The 21,337-nt window shown below is 43.0% G+C and overlaps 1 protein-coding gene across 2 annotated transcripts in view; it reads left to right on the top strand.

Moving 5' to 3' along the window:
* LOC137369792 (microtubule cross-linking factor 1) overlaps positions 1-15,315 on the top strand; it is a 244,490-nt gene extending 229,175 nt beyond the window's left edge. For both annotated transcript variants that reach the window (XM_068031272.1, XM_068031271.1), the window contains one exon: positions 13,435-15,315. In XM_068031272.1, coding sequence (XP_067887373.1) covers positions 13,435-13,650 — 216 coding nt within the window. In that variant the 3' untranslated portion in view covers positions 13,651-15,315. The remainder of the gene's footprint in view (positions 1-13,434) is intronic.
* The last annotated feature ends 6,022 nt before the right edge of the window (positions 15,316-21,337 follow it).

Genomic DNA, 21,337 nt, shown 5'->3' with positions numbered 1-21,337 from the left:
CTCCATGCAAAAGAAGTTTATCGAGAATCTTTCGTACGAAAACAGTGTCACCTTGCATCTTATTGGCAAGTGTTTGTAAAGCAAAGTTCGCCATATCATATTGCACTGAAAATGAAAGGAGTTGGTATTAAATAATAGTGCTCCTGTGTCTCAGCTTACAGCACAGCTGGAGAAAGTATTCAAATCAGTGTTATTGTGTGATGCACCTCCAGCATAGCCTATTCTATTCTATTCCTAAATTTAAGTTTTAAATGGCAACATTGAAATAATGCCAATTTGATAAAGGTCCATTTCATGGACAAATTTAGGATCTTAAACACTAGTTTTCATTTGCAGTTTAGCCCATTGATTTTGGTGAATTATTTAGCAGATCATGTTTGAGAAAGAGCACTGAACCCAGAATGACCTGACCTAGATCAATTTAGATTTATTTCAGAAAAATGTGAATTTGGGACAGCTTGGAGATTTGGAGAGTTAGTTCTACCCATATGTTGTGTTCTTATATCAGACCAGTTAATAGTTGCTCTGCAAACTCTGCTGAACTGTTTACCTTGCCGGAGGTCGTCAGCTGCTGGTGATTACAAAAGCTTTTGTATTTTGTTCCGATCTTTACACAAGCTGAATGACCTGCAGTGTGTTTCCAGCATTTTATGGTTTACTTTTTACCATTTATATTTTGTGCTGGTTTTATGGTACATATCAATTTTTCACAGATATGAACCAATCAGTCATGGTCAGTATCCACATGCTCCCTGTTGAGCAATTTTATTTTGATTTGAACAGTCAAGGTGAAGAGCCAGAGTTCAAAATATGGGACCCTGCAAAATTGAAAGGAGTAAAAGAGAAAAGTGTTAAGATAGAGGCACATGTGATTAGATTGGGTTTCAGTAGGGGGTAATTTTTATTTTGGATGATGGGCACAAAACGAATGATGACGTTTCAGCCGTTATACCTATCCCCATTTTTATTTCCATTGACTTCACCACTGCAACCTGCTCCAGGCACATGGGGGATACATAACTGGCAGCTGACTCAACATGACCTGCTTCACTCTTATCACCCAAAATCAAAACTAACCCCAATACATGAGGCCGACAGGAGGAGGATGAGCTCGTAGGGTGAAGTTTGGTTTTATATTCAATCTCAGGATCACTAGCAAGGCCAGTATTTCTTGCCCAACTCTAGTTGCCTCGAGAAGGTGGTAGTGGGCTGTTTTCCGGAAACTCTGCAATCCATGTGGTGAGCGTGCTCCCATAACACTGTTAGGTAGGGAAATCTGGGATTTTAACCCCGTGATGATGACTGAATGGAGTTATATATTGAAGTCAGGATGCATGTGTCTTGGAGGAGAACTTGGTGGTGATAGATTTCCTATGCATCTGCTGCCTTTGTCCTTCTAGGTGAAGGAGGTGGTGGGTTTGGGTGGTGCTGCCGAAGAAGTTGTGGTGAGTTGCTGCAGTGCATTCTGTAGATGGTACATACTGCAGTGACTGTACGGTAGTGGTGGAGAGGGTTGGATGTTGTGTTAGTCAGACTGCTTTGTCCTGGATGGTGTCAAATGTCTTGAGTTTAGTTGGCAATCACTTAAAATGATTGTAGGCTTCATTTCAATATTGAATGAGAATCATGCATTCATTTCCACCTAGATGCCTAAATTTGTTTAGACTAGTCGGATGACTAGTAAGCTAATATTTCCAGGTCTTGAGAAACACAACCAGTAGCCCTTAAAGGGACTGCTGGAAGCTACTCAAAAAAAACGGCCCCAAACTTTCAGAAATATCAATTTTCGTGGTGTCAGAAGGCGCCTCATGACAGCAGAAAGCAACAGTGGGCCACTGACGGCCTGACCTCACCCTGAACCTGATCGCCTCCCATTCCCCCGCACTGTCAACCCCAACCAATCTATGGGCCTTAGCACTGACTGAAATTGGTTGGACTCCATTAAGTGACCTGTAACGGAGCATGTAATATTTTGGTCCCCATGATTTTCCGATGCTGAAAGTCTAACCATGACACTAGTCAGCGTATCGTTATCCACACCTATTCATCCTAGGCCACCAAATGACATTTTACTTGCAGAATCAAGCTTGTAAACAGTGACCACAATACCTGACCAAACTATGACTGAGATATGACAGCAAATCTTGTCCTACACTCTGGTTGCTCCTGGTGTCAGGACTGAGGTTTTATCTTGGCAATTGATCTTAGGATTTGTGGTTGAATGATTAAGGTATCCTTATGGCTCATAACCAGCACAGTACACATTAGATTGGTTTAACGTGAATCTAGAATTTACCTAGTAACATTCTAATGTAGTTACTATCTGCTTGACCTGGAAATTATGTAACAGCATCAGGTTGAAGGTGATTAAAACAAACTACTCTATAATGTGTTTAGCTCGTTACAGTTTTTAATGATTTTGGTACTTATGTATTTTAAGTACCAGGAGCTCAGCCAGTTGGAGGCTAGCTTAATAGACTGAATTATATTCTGCCCCCTTTTATTCTGCTTCTAAAATCCATTTTGTCTCACTCATGTTGTGTGTTGCATATTTAACATTCCATCTGCACAGACTCTGGTATTGGTGAAAGGATGAGGGAGAGAAGAGTCTTGACCTATTAGAATTTTCCCATTTTATCATATGACATCATTAAATGTAGTTAAGAGCACCATCAACAATATGACTTAACACCAGCCTTAGAACTGCATTTTACAAACTTTTCTCCATATTACCCCATCCCCCACACTACTCCCCACCCTCCCCCACCACATATGTTAACACATTATCAGGACCCCAGCAAATGTTAGCGCGTTATCAGGGACCCCTGCAAAATGTTAATATTAGCAGAAAATGAGTAAACCTGTTTGGAAGGCAGAGGAAAGTAAAACAGCTATAAAATAGACAACAAGGGAGTTTGGCAGTGCTAGAAGGGAGCTGTCAATCTATCTTCCATGGTGGAGGTTCATCACTCCTGGACAGTGGGCTCCCAGCAGGAGTCCCACAGCATTTTCTGAGAAAACTCTGGTGGTTCTGCAGTGAGTATGCTACAAGAGCAGAAGAGCCTTGAATTGACAGGTAAAGCAGTCTTGCAGGCCTTGCAGAGACTGACAGCTAAGGTCAAATTGAAGGGAGAGAAAGCATCTGCTAGGACCTTTCCCTCCAGTACTGCAACTTAGGGCAACTACACTGCAGCCACAGGCCTGTTGCCACCTTCTACCAGGTGATCATGGGACCAGCTGTAAGCGGGCTGTGCAGGAGGAAAATGGAATAACAGGCTAGGCTCTACCCAACCCTGCTGGCATTTACATGCAATGGGTGGGTTAAGGGCTGGTTAGCCCCAATCCCAATGGGGAGTGGAAAATTATGGTTGGAACAGGGAGGAGACGCTAGGTCTCACCGCCTCATTCTCCCATCATTTGCACCACCATTCCACAGGATTTAGGGTGGGTTAATGGAGGAAAATTCAGTTCTGCTATTGTATGGTCCTACTGCAGTTGAGTGCATAAATGTGTGACAGTCACTTAGTCGAACCACATAGCATGATGTGAACATTATGGTTTGAGCTCTAAGGTCAGGTGAAATTTCCAGTTTTACCATCCTCATTGCTTTGATGATTTTCCAGCCAGTGATTTCTGGGGTGGCCTCTTCAAAAGGAGTCAGTGCTAAGTTGCTTGGGACCAATATGTGTCTGATCCCATTAATTGTATGTCAACTTGTCCTGCAAGCAAAAGAATATAACAGAGGTTTTGGAAATACATAGAATCATGATTTTGTTGTGCGACAGCACAGTTTCAGGCCCATACAGTGAGCTACTAGATGAGAAAGAATTCTATTTGTGTGAAGTCCCTTTTAGAACTATTGGGGTGGGCATAGATTGCTAACTTTACATCTTTAGTGCTCCATTCAAGCAAAGCATTCCTCGCCTTGGATCTACTTTGGCAGCGCGCACCCAGGTACCGTACTGTTAGGATCATCAAGCATGAAAGGATTCATCTGTTCACAATTGTTTGTATGCGTACTTGGGGCAGGTGCTTACCGTGTCAGAAAATTTTGCTGAGCAGGTTCACTGAGGTCTGACGTACTTTTCCTGATCTTTCTCCAGCTCTTGCAGATCCCAAGCACTGCATTCACCCTATCTGCAACTTCTTCCCTTCCTTGCTGACTATTTATTTTATTTGTTCATGGGATGTGAGTGTTGTTGGCTCAGCATTTATTGCCCATCCCTAATTGCCCTTGAGAAGGTGGTGGTGAGCTGCCTTCTTGAACCACTGCAGTCCTTGGGGTGTAGGTACACCCACAGTGCAGTTAGGAAGGGAGTTCCAAGATTTTGACCCAGCGACAGTGAAGGAATCGTGATATAGTTCCAAGTCAGGATGGTGTGTGACTTGGAGGGGAACTTGCAGGTGGTGGTGTTCCCATGCATCTGCTGCCCTTGTCCTTCTAGTTGGAAGAGGTCGCGGGTTTGGAAGGTGCTGTCGAAGAAGTCTTGGCGAGTTGCTGCAGTGCATCTTGCGTCGGTGGTGGAGGGAGTGAATGTTTAAGTTGGTGATTGGGGTGCCAATAAAATGGGCTGCTTTGTCCTGAGGTGGGTGGGCAAGGGGGACATGGGCTTCATGTAACGTGTCCCTCCTCCAGAAAAGGAATCTACTCTCCGCTGAGCTCCATTCCACTGCAACATTGCTCAGAGTAAATAGTTGCCCTGCTCGCCTCATTAACATGTCAGATGTTTAAATGGTTTTGATTTGTAGTTCTCATCGTAGTGTCACGATTATTGCTTCTTCTGTTCCATTGGCTGGCCTGCTGGTCAGGTGTTAAATAGCACATTTTTAGACACACCTCCTGAAAACAGTAAAGTCATATGTTAAATACTTTTCTTTACACACCTCAAACGCCCAGAGTAATAGTAAACCTTGAGTAGTAAACCAAGAGGAATTTCCAGGCAATAGTGTAGTCTCCTGCAGGAAACCATTTTTTGTGTAGAAAAAGAAAAGCACTGTAAATGCTAGAAATCTGAAGTAAATGTGACCACCTACTTGTCCTATAGATTACAAAACATTCGTGTGCTAGCTATGTAACCACAACAATAAAGACTGGAAACACTCAACAAGTCAATCAGCATCTGTGGAGAGAACCTTATGTTAATGTTTTAGGTGTACAATTATCTGTTCTCTCCACAGATGCTAACTGACCTGCTGTGTGTTTCCAGTCTTTATTGTGTGTGGTTGCATGGGAGATTTTAGCCAGTACACTAATGATTTGTAATCTAAAGGACAGGTAGGTGCGCATGTTGGTAAAATAACACTCTTCCCACTGACAGGACCTCTTGATTAATTCAGTAATATAGCTCCTTAATCGCTTATACAGCAATTCGGTCTGAATCAAAACCTCAATTTGACACAAAAGTGTTCAGAATTTTGCTGGATTTCAGTGAAAACAGACAGTATATTTAGTGTCCTGAATGGTTTAAGCCTGGCAATTTGGCACTATTTTATGCTTGGCTTAGGGAATTTACAAGGAAGAATTATTATGCTTCTGCCAAGATTACAGAAGGAATAAACGGGAAGTGGTTTTATTTCTTTACAAGTCGATCTCTCCTGGCATTGCCCCTGGGGAGACAAGACCAAATTCAGTATTCAGGTCAATTAGGGAGATAATACAACCCAGTAAGTAGAGGAGCAAAGGGCGGTGGGATGTGGGAGGAGGTGAGAGGGAGTGAAGGAGAAGATGGGGAATAGGGGGAGAATGATGGAGAGAAGAATGGAATGGAGGAGAGGGACACAAAGACTATCTCAGTGGGGAAGGGAGGACTCTGGTAAATTACTCTGGTAGGGTTGAAATTTTCACTCAGCAGTGGGATGGTTGTGTTCAGACCCCCTTAACTCCCTCAGACCTCGAGGGAGGTTTGGATTAAGGTCTTCTATCCTCCTGCTTGACTGAATTTTCATTACAGCGGAGCAGGATACGGGGGTAGCAACTTGGCAGGGCGCGGAGGTGGAATGTGGATAGCATCTGGAAAAAGTTAAAGCAGTATGAAGAGGGAGAAAAGGACCCAAGTCATCCAATTTGATGTTATCCATCATCAGGGCCTACAGAATCTATGCTGTAAATTCCGTGTAAAATATTCAAGATGTTTCCTTGGAAAAGGTGACGTTGGCCATGACCACAAACCCAGTCACTTCAAGTGGATGTAAGAGCTGCACTAATAGGGGAAGAATGAATATGGTCACAGCATGGTGTGGGGGCAAGTGGAATAAATTGTCTAAGGTGAAGATAGGGTTCATAAAGTTTGGGCCATTATCCCAGATCCGGAGAAGCTGCAGGCTGCTAAACTGTAAGATCAATATGGAGAATTTAACATATGGCACAGCTCATTTTCAAAGGTTGGGGAAGAAAATAAGTGAGCTGGAAGTTGATCTGTTGGAAAAAGTATGCCAAAACCTTTACTTACATCCATTACCTTCATTCCAATATTTCACTTTAAAATAAAACTTGTCAAGAGTTCACTGTGACTGAAATACTGTCTTAGAGCCACCCAGAGGCCAGGGTTTGCAACTGCATGATGACCCACAACTTTCAGCAGAGCGTTACATGGCATGTTAACATAGAAATGCCCTATCACAGCACCATAACAGGTACTGCATGCAAATGTTGGCATTTTAAAATTGATTTTCCTATAGACAGAGTCAGATATTAGACTTTTCAATACAATTTGAATTGGAACGATGGGACCCATTCTTTTACTTTAATATGTAAGTTTTAATCAGAATTGAATCTGCTGCATCTATTTAAAGTCAACTGCATCTTCACTTTTGTATTTTTTCAATTATTTGACCAAGGATGTAAGTGGCACTTTTTTAAAATTTTCAGAATCTCAGAATTTTCCAACCTTTGAAAACAGCCTATGCCTTATTTTCAACTCCCCATATTGATCTTGCAGCTTATCAGTCGTTAGATTCCCTGGGCCTCTTTAGTGTTGGTCACATTTAACCTTACGTATTCAGTTGCTATAACAAGGATGAACTGTGGTTAAGTCTTTGTCAATCTTGTACACTAACCTCACATTAACAACAAGGAACAGGTTAAGTCTGTATTTCTCTTTTTTTTTTTAACTTTATTGTATTTAACCTTTTTACTCTTCCTGAAGTCATCCCATCGTATTCACCTTCTCTGGCCTGGAGGACAAAGTAGATCAAAGTAAATGGCACTGTCTGGCCAGCCAATAGGAGCAAGGTGATGATACCTTCGATAAGTAGTTCTACATAAGTCCCTCACCCTCCCCTTGCTTTTGGGAACTACCTGGATTCCACTTCCTTGTGATGACAAACTGAGTTAGGAACCTACCTTGTGAGGAAGAATGGATGCAGTTACACATCTTTCTACCCTGTTAGTGTGCTGCACTATTATGCCTCTCAACTTTTCATTTAAATATACCAAATTACTTCCATCTTTCAATACTTACATAGTACAACTGAGATGTATTGCAATTGGTGTGCAGATTGCAAGCTGAGTGTGGAGATTCGAGTGTGGTGAGTGGCGAGTTTGGTGAAGTGGGGAGGAGGTGCTCCATTTTTCTGCTTTTTTTTTCTACTTTTTTTAACTTTCCAGTGTTTGGTTCTTACTCGGTGCAGTGGAAAGAGCTGGTTGTTGAGTAACTGGTAAGCTGTTCTACCTAGAATAAATAGTCTGTAAAGTTAAGGTATGACAGGGCAGCTCTGTCGAGTGGAATGTACAGCCTGTGGCATGTGGGAAGTCATGGATGCACCATCGGTCCTATACAAGCAGATCTGCAGGAAGTGTCACTAGTTGCAGAAGCTTAAGCTCCGGGTCTCGGAACTTGAGCAGCAGCTGGAGTCACTGTTGTGTATCCACGAGGTGGAGGACTACATGGATAGTACGTTTAGGAAGGTGGTCACACCACAAGTGAGGAGCATGCAGGCAGATAGGGAATGGGTGACCCCCAGGCAGTCTAAGAGGACCAGGCAGGTAGTGAAGGAGTCCTCTGATATGATCTCACTCGCTAATTGGTTTTCCATTTCAGATACTGGTGAGGGTGATGGTTCCTCAGAGGAGTGCAGTCAGAGCCAAGTTTGTGGCATCACAATTGGCTCAGCTGCACAGGAGGGGAGGAAGAAGAGCGTAAAAGCAGTAGTGATAGGGGTTTCGTTAGTTAGAGGAACAGACAGGCATTTCTGCGGCAGTAAATGTGACTCCAGGATGGTGTGTTGCCTCCCTGGTGCCAGGGTCAAGGATGTCACGGAGTGGCTGCAGGACTTTCTTCTGGGGGAGGGTGAACAGCCAGAGGTCGTGGTCCACACTAGATACCAATAACATAGGTAAGAAGGGGGCTGAGGTCCTGAAAGCAGATTTTAGGGATCTAGGAAGGAGATTAAAAAGCAGGACCTCAATAGCAGTAATCTCAGGATTACTCCCAGTCCCACATGCAAGTGAGCAGAGGAATAGGAGAATTGAGCGATTCAACACATGGCTGGAGAACTGGTGTAGGAGGGAGGGCATCAGATTTCTGAGATATTGGGACCGGTTCTGGGGCAAGTGGGACCTGTACAAGATGGATGGGTTGCATCTTAGCTGGACTGGGACGAATATCCTCGCAGGGAGATTTGCTCGTGCTGTTGGGGAGGATTTAAACAAATTGTCAGGGGGATGGGAACCTGAGAGGGAGCTCAGATTGGAGGGAAGCAAAACTGGTAATTTGTCAGGGGTGTGAGAACCAGGAGCAAGTATCAGAGAGGAATACCAAGGTGCACTGGGGGAGATAGATAGCATGAGAGTAGGGAATAGTAAGTTATTAGGTGGAGTCAGAGTAAGGGAGAAAGTAGTAAAGTCTGAACCAGGGTTAATGTGCATGTAATAAAAACAGAAAGTGCTGGAAAAACTCAGCAGTTCTGGCAGCATCTGTGGAAAGAGAAGCAAAGTTAACGTTTCAGGTCAGTGACCCTTCTTCAGAACTCCTGAAGAAGGGTCACTGACCTGAAACGTTAACTCTGCTTCTCTCTCCACAGATGCTGCCAGACCTGCTGAGTTTTTCCAGCACTCTCTGTTTTTATTTCAGATTTCCAACATCCACAGTATTTTGCTTTTATTATAATGTGCATGTATGTGAATGCACGGAGTGAGGTTAATAAGACTGGTGAGGTACAGGCTCAGATTGCCATGTGGAAATAAAAGGTTGTGTCTATAAACAGAGACCTGGCTCAAAGAAGGGCAGGACTGAGTCTTCAATATTCCTGGATACAGGGTGTTCAGGAAAGATAGAAAAGGGACAAAAGTGGGAGGGGTGGTGGTGTTGATTAGGGAGAGCATTGCAGTGCTGGAGAAAAAGGATGTCCCAGAGGGCTCGAGGACAAAATCAATTTGGCCAGAACCAAAGAGCAAAAAAGGTGCTCGGTGTTGTCTATAGGCTAGTGGGAAGGACGTGGAGGAACAAATTTGCAAGGAAATTACAGAGAGGTGCAAAAACTATAGGGTAGTTATAATAGGGCACTTTAATTATCCAAACAGAGACTAGGATAATTGTAGTGTAAAGGGCAGCTAGGGGCAAGAATTCCTAGAGTGTGTTCAGGAAAATTTTCTACAACAGTATGTTGTTAATCCAACGAGAAAGGAGGCACTGCTGGACCTGGTTCTTGGGAATGAGGTGGGCCAAGTCGATCAAGTATCATTAGGAGAGCATTTAGGGGATAGTGATCATGACATCATAAGGTTTTGGCTGACTATGGAAAAAGACAAAGAAAAATCCAAGGTAAGAATAATTAACTGAGGGAAGGCAACTTAAATGGAGCTGGGGCAAATAAATTAGAGTCAAAAGCTGGCAGGGAAACTGGTAGATGAACAATGGGCTACTTTCAGCGAAGAGATAGTTCGGGCACAGTCAAGGTATGTTCCCCTGAAGGGGAAAAGTAGGGCAAACAAATCCAGAGCTCCCTGAATGACAAAAGAGGTAGAAACTAAGATAAAGAAGAAAAAGTGTGCTTATGATAGATGCCAGGTAGAAAATACTATTGAGAACCAGGCTAAATATAGAAGGTCCAGAGGGGAAGTGAAAAAGCAAATAAGAGAAGCAAAGAGAGAGCATGAAAAGAGACTGGTAGCCAGCATTAAAGGAAATCCCAAAGTTTTCTATAGGCATATAAATAGTAGAAGAGTGGTAAAAGGAGGAGTTGGACCGATTAGGGACCAGAAAGGGGATTTACACATGGAGGCAGAGGGCATAGCTGAGGTATTGAATGAGTACTTTGCATCTGTCTTTACCAAGGAAGAAGATGCAACCGAGACAATGCTGAAAGAGGAGATAAGTCAGACACTGGGGGGGTTTAAAACTGATAAAGAGGAAGCCTGTACTTAAAGTGGATAAAGCACCAGGACCAGATGAGATGCATCCAAAGATACTGAGGGAAGTGAGGGTGGAAATCGCAGAGGCATTGGCCATAATTTTTCACTTTTCCTTATTCTCGGGGGTAGTGCCAGAGGACTGGAGAATTGCAAATGTTACACTCTTGTTCAAAAAAGGGTGTAAAGCTAAGCTTAGCAACTATAGGCCAGTCAGTTTAACTTTGGTGGTGGGAAAACGTCTCGAAAAAATAATTCGGGACAAATCAATAGTCACATGGACAAATGCAAGTTAATTAGGGAAAGCCAGCATGGATTTCTTAAGGGAAAGTCATGTTTAACTGACTTGCTGGAGTTTTTTGAGGAGGTAGCAGAGATGGTTGATGAGGGCAATGCTGTCGATGTGGTGTACATGGACTTTCATAAGGCATTTGATACAGTGCCACACAACAGACTTATGAGCAAACTTGTAGCTAATGGAAAAGAAGGGACATGGATACAAAATTGTCTGAGTGACAGGAAACAAAGAGTAGTGGTTCATGGATGTTTTTTGGGCTGGAGGAAGTTTTGTAGTAGAGTTCCTCAGGGATCAGTGTTAGGACCCTTGCTTTTCCTGATATATATTAATGACCTTGACCTTGGTGTACAGGGCACAATTTCAAAGTTTGCAGATGATACAAAACTTGGAAGCATTGTGAACTGTGAGGAGGATAGTGTAGAACTTCAAAAGGACATAGACAAGTTGGTGGAATGGGCAGACAGGTGGCAGATGAAGTTCAATGCAGAGAAATATGAAGTGATTCATTTTGGTAGGAGGAACATGGAGAGACAATATAAAATAAAGGGTAGAATTCTAAAGTGGATGCAGGAGCAGAGGGACCTAGGTGTATATGTGTATAAGTCATTGAAGATGGCAGGACAGGTTGAGAGAGCAGTTAATAAAGCATACAGTATCCTGGGCTTTATTAATAGGGACATAGAGTACAAGAGCAAGGAAGTTATGTTGAACTTCAGCTGGAGTATTGCGTCCAGTTCTGGGTGCCGCACTTTAGGAAAGAGGTGAGGGCTTTGGAGAGAGTACAGAAAAGGTTCACAAGATTGGTTCCAGGGATGAGGAATTTCAGTTATGAAGATAGATTGGAGAAGTTAGGATTGTTTTCCTTGAGGAGAAGGCTGAGAGGTGATTTGATAGAGGTATTCAAAATCGTGAGGGGTCTGGACAGAGTAAATAGAGAGAAACTGTTCCCACTCGCAAAAGGATCGAGAATGAGAGGGCACAAATTTAAAGAATTTGGTAAGAGAAGCAAAAGTGACACGAAGAAAAACTTTTTCACGCAGCAAGTGGTTAAAGTCTGGAATGCACTACCTGAGAACGTGGTGGGGGCAGGTTCAATTGAAGCATTCAGAAGGGAATTAGACAGTTATATGAAAAGGACGAATGTGCAGGGTTACGGGGAGAAGGCGGGGGAATGGAACTGAGGGAATTGCTCTTTCAGAGAGCCAGTGCAAACACGATGGGTCGAATGGCCTCATTCTGCACTGTAATGATTCTTGTGAAAAGAAACTTCACTTATGACCTTACCAACATAGCCCATGGATAGGGGTGTAACTTTCCCAGAACTTTCGTTCATGTAGTACCCTGAGGCTCTCCTAAGTTGGAAGGACTTAAAATATTTCCTACTGCTGCACTACATAGACTGTAGAATATTACTATGAAGTGCATATGACCACCTTTTTTAATTTGTTCGTGGGATGTGGGCATCGCTGACAAGGCCAGCATTTATTGCCCATCCCTAGTTGCCCTTGAGAAGGTGGTGGTGAGCCATCTGTTGAACCGCTGCAGTCCATGTGGTGTAGGTACACCTACAGTGCTATTAGGAAGGGAGTTCCAGGATTCTGACCCAGCGACAGTGAAGGAATGGTGATATAGTTCCAAGTCAGGATGGTGTGTGACTTGGAAGCGAACTTAGAGGTAGTGGTGTTCCCATGCACCTGCTGCCCTTTTCCTTTTAGTTGGTAGAGGTCGTGGGTTTGGAAGGTGCTGTCTAAGAAGCCTTGGTGAGTTGCTGCAGTGCATCTTGTAGATGGTACACAGTGCTGCCACTGTGCGTCAACGGGGGAAGGAGTGAATGTTTAAAGTGTTGAATGGGGTGCTGATAAAATGGGCTTCTGGACTTAACAGAGCTCAGGAGCTTCAAAGAGAATGCCCTCCATTTCAAAAAGAAAATGTCAACTGCAGGATATTTTTCAGAATCCAAGAGTCCCCACCTGCCATGTACTGGTATTGGCCTTTGTCTCTTTCTTACCCTGAAAGGGCTGACTCTGGCTGAGGTATAGTCTCATTTCCCAAATGGCCAGCCTTCAGCACATGGATAGCGAATGTTGGGATACAGTTCATGACATTCGTATATGCATACTTTCCAGCAAAGGATTTTTTAATATGTGCTAAGCTAGTTATATAGCCCTCCCTTCACTGCTTGCTGTTCAGTAAAATGATACTTCACACGAATTCTTACCCAGGTACTTTAATCAAATGCAACAGTCCTCTGTCCAGGATATTTTTCCATCGGTCAACTTTCAGGATAAAGAGCAATTGAATATTATGGCTGTCACATTTCATGAGAATATATAACTGCTGTGGGCTTCAGCCCTAGTTCAAAAAGGCATTCAATTATTGGAAACTGGGAATGCTTAAGAATTGTCCTGATTGCAATAAATGAGATCGAGTGAGCAGTTATTATTGAACAAGCCTAGCTGAGCTCAGATATTCAGTCCCATGAGTTTGAAATATATTCCTTATCACAGTGCCAGCATAATCCTTCATCAATCTTTCAATTATTTGTTTAATGAACTGGAATTGTTGACCTGGATCCATTTATATCTGTAGAGAACAGTCTAGAATAGGAGGAATGACCAGTGGTAACTATGGTGTTCTTTGCCAAATGTCAGCGAGAATCCATTGAGGTGAAAGAGATAATGAAAGATGACTTGTGTTGATGATAGACCCGATTGATAGGGCTTTTGATTGTTTTCCTTCCAATGCAATGTTCTAATCTTGCCTTTTTCTTCTATTTCCTGGTTGTAAGGAGTTACCTTGGTCCTCAGTAGCTCCACCACTAGAACCCTGCTTCTCACGCCCTGCCAGACCAGCCAACCGACGTCCACCATCACGATGGGCTTCACGCTCCCCCTCTGCCTCCCGGTCTTCGTCCTCTGGGGATTTAGCTTGTGCCGAACAACCCAGAAACAGTGAACCACCTGCAACAGAGCCAGACCACGACACAGAGCACAAGTCTGCGTGATCCACGTGTGAATAACAAAGAACACTGTAATTCACAGACACAGCAGCTCTACAAAGTGGCCAATCCTAGCCAGTAGTTCAAGTTCTGAAGGATTTGACAGATCAGGACTGGAGAAGTAACTGTTGTGTACCAAACCTATAAAAAAACTGGATAAGTCTATACTCCGAATTGAGATCAGCCAGCACCCGTTGGCTGTAAAGATGGAGATTTCTTTGCTTGCAGAACATTTGTTTAGGAGTCTCTGTTATTTTTATTTAGCCATTGTGGAGAGTATACAAAGCAATTCTGAAATATACACAATATAGACTATGAAGGGCCCCCTCCTATTCTTCCACCATTTGGACTGTGCAGTGAGCTTTTTTTTTTTCACTGCTGCCTACAGGAAGAGACAAAGTTAAATTTTTAATCAGTGATGTGTATTCAGTGTAGTTTTCCTGGCAGCTGGTAGCCCAGTGGTTATGCACTGAGCTCCTTATTAAGGTGGAGGACACAGGTTTACACTCACAGCGCTGCTTGTTAGTCAGATCTGCAACTGCAGTTGAGATGAGTTTGCCAGACCGTTAGCTACAGGATCTCATGTTCCACCAGTAGGGAAGGGGGTAAGATGTAAACCCACATGGTTGGTCCCGTCCAGTCAAATTTGCACCTTCTGTTGGCTGACTACTGAATAGCAGTGGATGTGACAGTGGCCGTGGTGGTAAGTACAGCTTGGATTGCCCTGTCATCCTTGAAGGTCAAGTCAAGTGGGGGAATTCTTTTTCCAGTGAATGCAAAAAATTGTTAAGTATTATCTACAATAAAATTTGTAACTATTATATCAACAAAGTCTTGTAATTCATTGCTTACAGTAGTTTCCACAGTGTTACCATCGAGTGTTGCACACCTCAGTATGGTGGTTATGGTGTCCAGGTATTTGCCTGTAAAAAGTACACTCTATAAAACAGGGGAAGAAGAAAGAGAAATCAGAACCCTGAGAGGTTGAAGGACTTGGAGTGGTCTCTCAAGTCATTTGGGCTGCCTTTCTTTTACATTGCACTGTATTATTTTTCATGTAAAATAGTCCTAATAATATTCTTTTATAAAGCATTAATTTTATTCTACTCTTGATGCTGGTGAGACTTTGTAAAGTGCTTCATATTGATTGAAGCATTAGTTATATTGTTACAAAGAGTCCACAGTGCACTCACCGCAAGCGAGCTGCACCATATACATTTAGGAACAAGAAAAAGAAGCTATATCGAATAGAGTTTTAAATTTTTTTTGCTAGAGCAAAAGGCAGGAAAAGGGGAAAAGATACAGACAGTCTTAATAAGTTAGATGTATGATGGTACAATACTTGACTTGCATGCCATTGGGTCCATAGCACTTTAGTGCATGTATATAGCTACTATACCCCAACATCACTCATAAATATGAAGAACAAAAAGACGAAGAATCCACTGTAATGAAGTTGTGAGGTTAATCGTACTGTATTTTAATTATTGGTGTTTCTTGCATTAACTAGGGAGAAAGCATTTTTAACTAAATTATTGTAACTGTCTGTGTACAGTATTGATAATTTTTGGAAAATATTGAAATATTGTTCAGACTTAATATTGTAATGGATGTCTTTAGGGTTCCATGGAAGAGAACTTACCCGTAAATAAAAAGTCAGAATTTCCAACATCTGATGTTGCCTTTCAAATTCATTTGGAGTGAAGCGTGCAAGAGCTTATTCATATAATGCCCATGCCCATCATTGTGAGTGTGAGTGTGTGCATGCCTCAGACTGCTAGCAACTATAATGGATCGACCACACTTTAGGACATTAAATTGTTAGAAGACCATATAAATTTGGAAAATTTAAATTATTGGGTAACTGCCGAAATTAAACGGAGAAACAGCTTCATTTTGTGAATGGGCATAAATGTAGTTGCAAACAATTTCTTACATTTTATAATTCATTCAGAGGAAACCATATTTATATCTCTAGTAAATGGATTTTGGACACCCCAGATGGCTCTCCAAATCTGCACAGTAAGTAGGTGAACTCCACAGGCCAAAGTGATCCCTGTTTCGATCTCCAGTCTGGATTCAATTAACTGATCACACCCAGGGAGGTAAAAATGAAGGAATGGATGGTGCCCTGTGCCTGTGGAATCCTATGAAGGAGCCAATATGTTCAGGAGAGATTGGAGTGGGAATTAAGAACACTGTTAAGACATACTAGAGCTACCCCTGTAGCAATTTCTTTGATTCTGTACTAGGCAAACGGGCAGATGATTGTACACAGGATACGTCTCCATTATTCCTGCATATTTGGTAAGCAAGGTCTTTTTGGAAAACAAAACATAGGCCTCTCTGGTTGCTGGATGTTGCATTCGAAAGAGGAACTGTCATTTGCAGGCTACACAATCCCTGGTCTGCATCCAAAGACTTGAAAAATCAAGAGAATTAAGATCACTAACCCAGATAATCTTCTCATTCTGTTCCTGACACACACAGAACTAAGTGCCACCTTAGAAAACTAGCAAAAACTGGGCAACAGCTTCAAAAAAGCTGGCTTGTCCAGATTGGCACTAGTATAAATTTGTGATGTGTGAAAACAAGTGGTTACGATGCCTTGCCTTTGTAGCTTAAGTAAATAGATATGCAATGTTTTTTTCATTTGCTGTCACCATCCATCTCACCAGCCTCTACATTTGGCAGTTCATCATCTGACATTCCTGCACTTAGAACACAATCCCACCAGCAAGCAAATTTTATTTTCTCTACCTTCTGAAGGGACCACTTCCCTCCACGATTCCCAGTTCATATTCCACCACAACTACTTCCAACTATCATTTCCCCTACACTGTCCCATGCAATCACATGGGACGCAACATGTATCCAATTACTTCCTCCCACACAACTATTCAGGGTCCCAAACACTCCTTCCATATGGAACAGCAATTCTCATCTATTATCTATAGTCCAGAGATATACAAAAGGAAGTGAAGACCAAGAAGCCCATCAATGATTGGATTGTTTTGAGAATGTATTTTAAGATGAGTAGCAAGGAAGCAAAGCAAAGGGTTTAGTTTAGTTTAGTTTAGTTTAGAGATACAGCACTGAAACAGGCCCTTCGGCCCACCGAGTCTGTGCCGACCATCAACCACCCATTTATACTAATCCTACACTAATCCCAGATTCCTACTACATCCCCACCTGTCCCTCTAATTCCCTACGACCTACCTATACTAGGGGCAATTTTATAATGGCCAATTAACCTATCAACCTGCAAGTCTTTGGCATGTGGGAGGAAACCGGAGCACCCGGAGGAAACCCACGCAAGGGAGGGAGTTTCACGGAGTAGGGTCAGGACATCTGAAAGAGTTATCCCAGTGGTGAAATGGAACAGAAAATGCACAGGAGGCCATATTTGTAGGAAATGAAGGGTTTGAGATGGTTGTTAAGGGTATAAAGAAGGTCAAAGTGGTTGGTAGGCAAGACAATGGAGGAATTTTGAAAACAATACATAAGTGATTGGGGATCCAATGTATTTCAGTGAGAATTGGAGTGATAGGCGAGCAGGACATCGAATGAGATGCAATGTAGGGGAGGGGTGGAGTACTGAATGAGCTGGACTTGATGAGGGATGAAACTTGGGAGATCAGAGAGGCAAGTGTTGGAGAAATCTAGTCTGGCGATGACAATAGCATTGATTCGAGATTTCTCTGATTATAGGATGATACAGCAGAGAAGGAGGCCATTCAGCCCATATTGCCTGAGCTGGCTCTTTGGTAGTGCTATCCAATGAGTCCCAATCCCCCACTCCCTGTAGCCCTTCAAGTATTTATCTGATTCCCTTTTGAAAGTTACTAGTGTATCTGTTTCCACCATCCTTTCAGGCAGTGCATTCCAGATCATAACAACTCGCTGTGATGGGACAGAGGGTGAAAAAAGACCAGCAGGCTCATTAATCCTCACCCCATCCTTTAGCCTTTTGGACCAAGCATAAGGCTCACCTAAACATTAAATGCTACTAGCTTTGTGATATTGAATCTTGGTGGTATGCAGGATATGAGAGTTTGAATCTGGATCAAGCAAGAAGGCAAATTTGTCAATAATCTAGTGTAGCCTGGGTGAGTCATTGTGGAGGGATGGAGTAAGCAGCAAGAGTACAGTGTTTATGGCATGGGGAAAATATGATGACTGTTTCTTCCCAATGTTTGATGGGAGGAAATTCTGGCTCCTTGACAACTTGACATGAGACAGTTGGGTAGCACAGAAATAGCTGTGGAGTTGAGGAAAGAGGTGGAGTGGCATATTAAACTTCCTTCCATCCAAAAAAGGCTCTAACACTGGAGTAAGCAAATACTTTTATTAGCACCATAGCATAACATCTGCAAGCAATACATCTATATATTCAAATAGGAGCGTTCTCAGGAGTTTCCAGGGAGTTGCCACAAAGCCCTTGGGAACAGATTACCCAAAGCCCTTAGTGGAGTTTCCACACTTAAACTGGAACAAAGATATACTCATTAGCGTCTATCATCATGACACACCAGGGCCTCTCATGAACGTTAAAGGTCCTTCCTCCAGAGAACCCCAGATTAATCCAGTTCCGTAGCCAGGATCTCACATACTTCACAAGTTGTCTCCTGTACGTTGCATACTTAACTATTTCCTGTTTGTTCTGACTTCTCCACCCCTTGGTATGCTCTCATCCACATTATAAATGAGAGTTAACGGTTTCTAGACACTATTGGCTAGCAGCATTCATCTCCCCTTGACATTCAACGGCATTACCATCGCTGAATCCCCCACCATCAACATCCTAGGGGCTACCATTGACCGAAAACTGAACTGGCGTAGCCATATAAATACCGTGGCTACAAGAGCAGGTCAGAGGCTAGGAATCCTGAGGCGAGGAACTCACCTCCTGACTCCCCAAAGCCTGTCCACAATCTACAAGGCACAAGTCAGGAGTGTGATGGAATACTCTCCACTTGCCTGGATGGGTGCAGCTCCAACAACACTCAAGAAGCTCGACACCATCCAGGACAAAGCAGCCCGCTTGATTGGCACCCCATCTACAAACATTCACTCCCTCCACTACTGACGCACAGTGGCAACAGTGTGTACCATCTACAAGATGAACTGCAGCAATACACCAAGGCTCCTTAGACAGCACCTTCCAAACCTGCGACCTCTACCAACTAGAAGGACAAGGGCAGCAAATGCATGGGAACACCACCATCTGCAAGTTCCCCTCCAAGTCACACACCATCCTGACTTGGAACTATATCGCCGTTCCTTCACTGTCGCTGGGTCAATATCCTGGAACTCACTTCCTAACAGCACTGTGGGTGTACCTACCCCACATGGACTGCAGTGGTTCAAGAAGGCAGCTCACCACCACCTTCTCAAGGGCAATTAGGGATGGGCAATAAATGCTGGCCTGGCTAGTGACGCCCACATCCCGTGAATGAATAAAAAAAACTTTTCCATCCAGTACTTTTTTGGGGGCGGGGCACAGTGGTGCGGTGGTTAGCACCGCAGCCTCACGGCTCCAGTGACCCGGGTTCAGTTCTGGGTACTGCCTGTGCGAAGTTTGCAAGTTCTCCCTGTGACCGCGTGGGTTTCCGCCGGGTGCTCCGGTTTCCTCCCACAGCCAAAGACTTGCAGGTTGGTAGGTAAATTGGCCATTGTAAATTGCCCCTAGTGTAGGTGGGTGGTCGGAGAATGGTGGGGATGTGGTAGGGAATATGGGATTAATGTAGAATTAGTATAAATGGGTGGTTGTTGGTCGGCACAGACTCGGTGGGCCAAAGGGCCTGTTTCAGTGCTGTATCACTCTATGACTCTATGTTCTCCTCACAGTAAACCATACACTGATTTAACCCATTCACTGCCAATAAGGTGGATCTGGGTATCATGAGCATAGCTATAGAAACTGATTCCATGGCTATGAAAGATGGAAAAAGCAACATCTAAATGAGGAAATGAAGGCAGCCAAGAAAGAAGCCTTGAGGTGAATGTGTAGGGGTAGAAGGAGAAACCTTTGCTGGAAATGCACTTACTGCATTGGGACAGGTCAATCTGGAACTAAACAGGAGCCGGACCATGGAGATAAACCATAGATAAGAAACAGTGGAGGAGGATGACATATTCAACTCTGCGGAGAGATTGAGGACAGGAAATCACTAGATGTACTTAACTAACTTAGTGGCTTCTTCCATCATTCCCAATGTCATAGAATCATACAGCACAGAAGGAGGCCATTCAGCCTGTCGCATCTGTGCCTGCTCTCTGAAAGAGCTCAGCAAGCTTTTCTTACCAAAATGAATCACTTTGCACTTCTCTGCATTATATTTCACCTGCAACATGTCTGCCCATACCACCAGTCTGTCTATGTTCTCTTGAAGTCTATCACTTTCCTCCTCACAGTTCACAATACTTCAAAGTTTTATGCCATCTGCAAATTTTGAAATTGTGTCCTGTACATCCAAGAAAAGCAGGGGTCCCAACACCAACTCCTGGGGAACTCCTGTATCTCCCTTCCTCCAGTCTGAAAAGCAACCTTTCACCGCTACTCTCTGTTTCCTGTCACTCAGTCAACTTTGCATCCATGCTTCTAATGTCCCTTTTATTCCATGGGCTTCAACTTTGCTGACAAACCTGTTATGTGGCACTTTATCAAATGCCTTTTGGAAGTCCATGGACACTACCTTAACTGTAATACCCTCATCAACCTTCTCTGTTACCTCATCAAAAAACTCAATTAAATTAATTAAACATGATTTGCCTTTATCAAATGCATGCTGGCTTTCATTAATTAATCCACATTTCTCCAAGTGAGTGCTAATGTTTACTGGATTGCCATTTCTAAAAGCTTTCTCACCACTGAGACTGGCTTGTATTTGCTGGGTTTATCCATTACAGCCTTTTTTGAACAAAAGTGTAACATTTGCAATTCTTCAGACCTCTGACACCACCCCTGTATCTAAGTAAGATTGGAAGATTATGGTCAGTACCTCTGCAATTTGCACCCTTACTTCCCCCAGTATCCTCTGTTATGATCCTTTAGTTTTTTTTTTCTGAAAGAATGTGGTGTGCCTTTAAGGCTGGAAAGGGAGCAGAACTGCTTTAAGGCAGCAAGCTCTAAAAACTTAGTCAAAGAATGCATTCTCATTGCCCGGGATACAGCCATTCGGGGACTGTGATTCAAAGAGAGCATTCTCATTGCCCGGGATACAGCCATTCAGGACCAGAGATCAAGAGTTATAGAGTCATACAGCACAGCCTTCGGCCCATTGTTGCAATGTAATTTTGAAATGGCTTATAGTGGAAGCAGACTGTTCTAACTCACTGAGAAATATTCAGACAGCTGTGTGTTAGCACCTGAAAGGAGTACTCTCAGACCATTTAAACTGAAGGAAGCGAATTTAGTCTGTTTATGTATTATTCTCTCTCAAAATTCTAAAAAGTCAAGCCAAAACAGAGATCTCTGATAATTTAAACTAAAGGAAGGGAAGTTAGACTCTGACAATCTTTTATCCCTCAAAAGATTCTAAAGCCAAATTGATTCATTAAAAAGTGTTTGCAATTCGTTAATTGTTGAAATTCATCTCTGGAGAAGGAGCAACTATTTTGACTACGGACTGTTCTACTGTTGAAGAACCTTTTTTCCCCCATCGGACGGCTGTGAGGACTTCGAACAACC

Source organism: Heterodontus francisci, chromosome 5, assembly GCF_036365525.1.
Source record: "Heterodontus francisci isolate sHetFra1 chromosome 5, sHetFra1.hap1, whole genome shotgun sequence".
Taxonomy (NCBI): Eukaryota; Metazoa; Chordata; class Chondrichthyes; order Heterodontiformes; family Heterodontidae; genus Heterodontus; species Heterodontus francisci.
The sequence above is the reverse complement of the archived record's forward strand: the minus strand, read 5'-3'. Positions and strand labels throughout refer to the sequence as shown.